The following is a 6,502-nucleotide window of genomic DNA, read 5'->3' on the forward strand; positions in this document are numbered from 1 at the left end:
ACCGTCCCCGCCGCCGCCGCGGCGGCGCCCGCCTCCGGCCGGCCCAGCCGCAGCAGCGCTGCGGCGACGGTGGCGTCAGCGTCAGCCGCTGCGGCCAATGCCGCCGCCGCCGCCGCCGCTCCTCACCGTACCGCCGCGGCATCTTCCTCCTCATTCCTGGGAAGGTCCAGCCTTCTAGACAGATCTCTGCCGGCAGTTCGTGCAGCGGCGGCGCTGGAGGAGGAGTTGGCGGCGGTAAAGGTGAAGCTGACGGCGGCACGTGAGGAGCAGAAGAAGGCGGTGGCGGCTGTACGGAAGCTAGAAGGGGAGGTCCAAGAGGAGCGGGCGGCACGGGTGCGGTTGGAAGACCAGTTGGCGGCCGCGACCAGAGGCCGTGTGCCCGCGACGTGGTGGGTTATTCTCCTAAGGGTTTTAGGGTTTCAATTTAGTAGGAGTCTGTCTGTACGTGTGTTTGTCCGAATGAAGTCAGCGGACGAATGGCTGTGGTGGTGGTGTGTGTGTATGTGTGTGTATGTGTGTGCATGTGTGTGTATGTGTATGTGTACGGGCGCGTCCCTCTGTGCAGCTGGATCCGACTCTCTGGATGAGTGGGTGAGTGGATGAGTGGGTGAGTTCGCTCTTCAGGTTTGGGTCGTTACGAGGGAGCAACACTCAAGCACAAGCACAAGCACAAAAAGGGGGATTTTCGTATTTTGATTTCGTCGTGATTTTCCTGCGTGGGTTGGATCGTGGTTCGTCGTACGGTTGAGACGTACGGCGACGGAGTTTTAAGGAGAACCCCTTTCCTGTAATGATCCTGACGTTGTGACCCCATGTACCCCAACTTTTTCTCCATGGGTTGGATCTTCCCCTCGGCCACCTCCCCCCCCCCTCTCAGGGCTGAACCCGCCAGCTCATCGTCCCCGAAGAGTGGCGGCGAGCGGCGAACATACACAGGTCGTACAGGCTCCGTCGCCGCCGTCGCCGCCGCCATCGCCGGCGACGGCGGCTGGGATGGCGACACTGACGCCGCCGCCGCCGCCGCCGCCGGCGGCGGCGGCGTGAGCCCCCGACGGCCGCGTCCCGCCTCCGCCTCCGCTGCCACCTCCCCTTTGGTGACATCGTTGAGGTGGGAAGTACGGCAGCTAACGGCCACAAGGGACGCGCTGGCGAGTCAGCTGGCGGAGCTGAAGGCTTCCTCCAGGGTACAGAGGTTGCAGGAGCTGCAGGTTGGTTAGTTGGTTGGCTTGCTCGTCCCAACCCCTTTTTTGGAAAAAATATTCATCCCCTCCCGCGGCTCCAACCGGAATCTGATAATTGTCACATTTGCAAGACTGCATAACGTTCCTTCATCTAGTTTAACCAAATTATTACCGGTGTAATATATTTTAATTAATTGTTAATGTAAATCGTTCATTTGTGAATAATTTTTAAAAAATTAAGTATATATTTAAGTATCTTATATATTTTCAATTTAGATGTTTTTATTGTTTTGTATATATATTATAATTTTTAAGTAACCCAAAACCTGGCCCTCTCTTTTTTACGAATCCTCATTCCATCCATCGTTTCCTGCCCCCACCCGGCCCCGAAACCCCCTCGAACCCCAAAACCCCGCCCGACCCCTCCCCGCCTCCCCCCCCTCCCCAACACACCACCAAAAGGCCGAAGTGGAGCGGTATCGCGGGGAGGTGTCCCGCCAGATGGGGCTTATGCAGCTGATTTCCAGCCGGCTCGATGCGGCGGAGGGAGAAGCGGCGGAAGCCCGGGCGGCGCTGCAAAGCCGGCAGCACGACACGGCGGCGGCGGCGGAGGGAGGAGATGGCGGTGCCGTACCGCTGGCCCTGCCCCCCGGCAACAACCTGTCCAAGAACACCGTCCGGCTGGCGCTCGTGGTGTTACAGAGGGCTCACAAGCTCATTATGGCAGAGGCCCGACTAGTAAAGTGCGTTATGTGTGTGTGTGTGTGCCTGTGTGTGGTTGTACGTTTCGTATGTTTGTATGTTTGTATATTTCGTATGCTTGTACGTTTGTATGTTTGCATGACGTTGGTTACACTGCATGCTTAAACCCGGTAGCGGACCTTCAGCGTCGATCCCTCGGATGCTCCGTCGTCCCGCTCTTCCTCTCTCTCCCGCACTCGTAAAATCCACTCAACAGCGCCCCCCTGGAGCTGACGTACGGCGTACACCGTACGGCGTTCCCCCTCCCCCGTTCCCCCGCTTGCACCCCTCCATCCCACCCAACCCCCCACCCGGCGTCCCCAAACCCCCCCAATGTCCCCCTCCCTCCCCCGTCTTAAACACACACATCCCGCATTCCTCCCACCACCCTATTTTTCCCGCCTTCCCTCCTTCCCCCTGCCCACCAGGTCCTCATTCCCCCCGCAGCTATCGCTCCCTGAGCTAAGAGAGCTGTCCATCCAGCGGCCCAACACGGCCGGGGCCGTGGAGGCGCTCGTGTTTTTAAACTCACACATCGCCAGGTGGGGTTTGGGGTGTCGGGGGGTTGGGGGTTTGGGGGGTGCCAAAGAGGGGGGGGATAATTCACGACAACCAAAGCCTGGGGTGTGTTGATGTGTGTGTGTGTGTGCACGACATTTTTAATCCACTGCTCATCGTCCACTTCACCAGTTGACACAGGATGTGATTGAAACGTTTTTGTTTTTGTTTAATTTTTATTTTCTGTTACCCTTTGTGATGGCAAAACTGTTTTGTTGGTTGGAAGGTTGTTGGACGAGATGAGGGGGCTCCCTGGAGTCCCGCGACCCAGAGGACCGCCCACGCCAGCGGAGGCCAGGGAGGCATCGGCCGCCGCCGCCGCCGCCGCCGCCACCGCTGCCCCGCGTTCTGGAGACCTCAATGCACAGATCGCAGCTCTTTCAAAGATGGGGCTTCCTAACGGCGGCGGCGCCGGCGCTGGGGGCATTTCGAGTATCAAGGCTGCGAGGGCGGCGGCGGCGGTGCGCGCCAACGCGATTGCGGCGGCGGCGGCGAAGACTGCCGCCGCCGCCGGCGGCGGCAGTGGCGGCAGCCGCGGCGGCGCCGCCATCCCTAACCGGCTTGGCAACAGGCTCTCACCGGGGAGGACCTCCCGGCCAACAAGCGCCACCTCCCGTGCGACGGCGGCACCGACCCGTGGGTCAGCAACAACGGCGGCGGCGGCGGGTGGTGATGCAACGCGGCTGGGACGAGGCGTACTGCTGACGCCGGAGGCCGGTGACCCGGCGGCGGCGGATCAATTGAAGGAGAGGTTGTCGGAGTCCGTGGCGGCGCTGGCGGCGGAAGCCCGCGAGAGGGGTTTGACGGAAGCTGAGCGGTGAGAGTGCGGTGCGGGCCGGTGGGCCTTATGTCTCTCGTTGGAGCGGAAGGAGACGACCGCCCCGACGGCGAGCGGGGGTTCAGGGGGGGAAAGGCGAACCACAAACGAGTGAAGCTGCTGCCAGGGCAAGAGTGTACCAGACGTAGAACTGACCGAAAGGCGTCCGTGAAGACCGCGACCTCGGGATGACGCAGTGAAGATGATGTCGGAAAAACTACCTACCTAAGCCGCCAGGACTAAAAAAGCAGAGAGAGCAGTAATGCCAAGCCGTAAAGAAGTAGGTGTAGAAAAGTAGGTGTAGAGGCGGCGGAGAAGTAGTAAAGCACTGCTGTCGTAAAGCTGGAATAAAGTTTGCTGCTGGCCTGGAGAAGGGGGGACAGAAGGGGGAAAAAAGGGTGAGGGGGTGAGGAGGGTGAGAAATGTACCATTTATAGCTACCGTTTCGAGGGTGAGGTTTTTGAGGAGGGTGAGGAGGGTGAGAGGGGGGCGACACACGCAATTCCGAGTCGTTGACCGGAACAACAACAGGCGAACAAACAATTGGTGGTTTTAACCGACTCCGACATCGACTTTGACTCAACCGCAATCCCAAGGATAATATCGTTTCACCATCTTTTGCCGCTTGTACGACAGGGAGTCGCCGCGGGGCAGTGTCAACGCCGCCGCCGCCGCCGTCGCCGAAACGGGCTCGGCAGCTGCTTTGAGCCGTCAGGACTCGACGCGCTCATCCCACAAGGGTACGACAGGGTACGGCAGCCGTACGAGCGGCAGCGCCGCCGGGGATCAGCAGCATCCTCGTCTAACCCCCTCGACGGCGGAAGTGGAAGCGGAAGATACGGCGGCAGTGGAGTCTGAGAGGGGGGAGCCGTCATCCCACCGGCATCACCATGATCACCATGATCATCATCATCATCATGATCGTCATGAGGGGCCTTGTGAGCCGGAGGAGGCGCAGCAGCAGTACATTGAAGTGGCGGACGAGGCAGCTGGGGAATCGGAGGCCGATGGGTACAGTGGAGGGTACGGCGACGGCGGCGGCGGTGAGGCAGAGGTGGCGGAGGCGACTGAGGATCGCGATGTAAATGTGGCGGCGGAGGAAGCGGCGGCGGCGGCGGAGGCGGCGGCGGAGGGAGAGGGCCGAGAGACCTACGAGGATTACGACGGTGTTGGCGGCCAGGGTGGCGAGGGTGACGGAGGATATGCGGCGGGTGCCGACGGCGGCGGGCAGGAGTACGGCAGTGCCGGCGGCGGCGGCGAGCAGGAGGCGGGTGGTAACGGCGACGGCGATGACGACGGCGGGAACCAGTACGGCGACGGCCACGGCGGCGAAGACGGTAGCGGGGCTTATCCGAGCGGCGACGCCATGTCCGGGGCCCCGTGGTCGGGGGGCGAGGGTGTGGGTGAGGGTGCGGGTGGAGGTGGAGGTGGGGGGACTTTGGCCCTAGAACAGGAAGTTGAGGGTGAGGGTGAAGCAGCCGAGGAAGTTGGGGTTGGGGGAGATGGGGGCCAGGAGGAGGGGGTAGTGCAGCTAGGTGACGAGGAGGAGGACGCCGCCGCTGAGGAGCCTCTCGCCAATGATGGTGGTTACGAGGAGGAGGAGGAGGAGGTCTGAAACCCCCTAACGGCGACAGTGGGGGAACGGCACGAGGGCCACGAAATTAGTTGTTGCGGTTGCGGTTGGTTGGACCAACACACAACACCATATGCATGTATGTATGTATGTCTTTGTAGCTACGTAGAGTCTTCACGACGCGTCGATGCCCCGATGTCTACCCCTCAAAACACACACATACACACACACACCAGCATCAGGCCCGGATCGATATGTAACAGACACACCGACACACAGTAATACATACAGACACACGCTCTCTCGCTCACTCGCTCTCACATCCCAAGGTTCTAAAAGCCTAATCGGGCCGATGTGTTGGCCGACCACCCCATTCGAAACAATGTACTGTATAACAACAATCTGAATACGATCCTCTCTCTGGGCCTCCTGTCCCAAAAGGGAATATGACAAACCGTGTTTCCCCCCCTCTCTCTGTGTTCGGAGGGTTCGGGGGATACCCGGCTGCATCATCGAAGGGAAGGTGTGTATGTGTGTGTAGCTGTAGTAGCTGGCCTCGCTGAAAAGGCCTCTCGAGATGCAGGTGAAGCGCTTAGCGCGTATTTGTAGTTGATACATGTGCCGTACAGTGTACCAGCTACTGCAGTAGCGCTCTGCTGTACAAAGGGTGTTTACGAGGGGCCGCTCGCGTCCGCTCGCGTCCGGACTTCGAAAGTTTTGAGGGGTATTGATTTTGGCGCCCAAAGAAAAACGATTTGGCTCCCTGGGCGCATAGAGGACAGTTTCAGGAGTGGACGCCACCCAGCCCGTGTTAACCCGAGGAGAAGCCAGAAGCGCACGACAGCCGTTACGACAAAAGTACGGCTATTCCAGTTGTGGCGGTGACGATGGTGCATCACCAGCTTGGATGGTTCGAGTTCATATTTTTGGACGGCAGTACCACTGAAGCAGCTACGAACTCCGCAGAAGCATGCTTGTGGAGCCTTGTTGCCTGGAGCCTGGTTGGTACTAATACACACGACCCAGGATTCTAAAATTCATCTTGGGCCGGGGAAGAAATATTGGACGTGCGTTTGCTTAGTTTGCAATCCGGGGGGTTGAGATTCGGTCTCCTTGCCTTTAATCCAGCATATTCTATCGGTTGTCCACCTTGCGTTGGAAGAAATTTGACCTGTGTATTTGCAGTCATATCATCACATAAATCGTGTTCTGTGGCACTACCAGGTGCCCGTGGTGCCGGTGTTTCGGTCCCAAACCTGGCCATCCTCCTCAAGCCTCTTACTGCGCTGGAGTTCAGTGTGCCAGCGCTGGAGTTCAGTGTACCTGCACCTAATGCCTGCGTGCCCTCGTAAGCTTTATCCTTGCAAAAGCGATGATCTGATAAATAGTTTTATTTGACTTGGACATTCCTCGGACTCCATGCATAAGTGCGTCCTGGCCTGACCTATGGCGAAAATTTTACCGAAACAAATTCATTCCGTACAAGTTCTCATAGAGTCATGGAGTCTGGGAGTGCCGTCGGGGCTCCGAGCGTCGGGTTGTGTTGTGCGGAAGTTAGTGGAGCGGTTGGGGTTCCTCATCAATCAAATGAACTTTGCTTGCTAAGGGAATCGTCCCATGTCTAGGCATCTG

The 6,502-nt window shown here is 59.0% G+C and overlaps 1 protein-coding gene across 1 annotated transcript in view; it reads left to right on the top strand.

The window, feature by feature from the left end:
* The window catches only part of VOLCADRAFT_95499 (uncharacterized protein), a gene marked incomplete at both ends in the record, with an annotated part of 7,255 nt that extends 1,033 nt beyond the window's left edge, over nt 1–6,222 (top strand). Inside the window, 10 exons of the mRNA XM_002954573.1 lie at nt 165–333; nt 566–591; nt 878–1,208; nt 1,644–1,924; nt 2,351–2,464; nt 2,849–2,941; nt 3,052–3,297; nt 3,934–4,906; nt 5,357–5,393; nt 6,095–6,222. Of these exons, the coding sequence (XP_002954619.1) occupies nt 165–333; nt 566–591; nt 878–1,208; nt 1,644–1,924; nt 2,351–2,464; nt 2,849–2,941; nt 3,052–3,297; nt 3,934–4,906; nt 5,357–5,393; nt 6,095–6,222 (2,398 nt within the window). The remainder of the gene's footprint in view (nt 1–164; nt 334–565; nt 592–877; nt 1,209–1,643; nt 1,925–2,350; nt 2,465–2,848; nt 2,942–3,051; nt 3,298–3,933; nt 4,907–5,356; nt 5,394–6,094) is intronic.
* Nucleotides 6,223–6,502: the final 280 nt, after the last annotated feature.

This window comes from Volvox carteri, assembly GCF_000143455.1.
Source record: "Volvox carteri f. nagariensis unplaced genomic scaffold VOLCAscaffold_44, whole genome shotgun sequence".
Lineage (NCBI taxonomy): Eukaryota > Viridiplantae > Chlorophyta > Chlorophyceae > Chlamydomonadales > Volvocaceae > Volvox > Volvox carteri.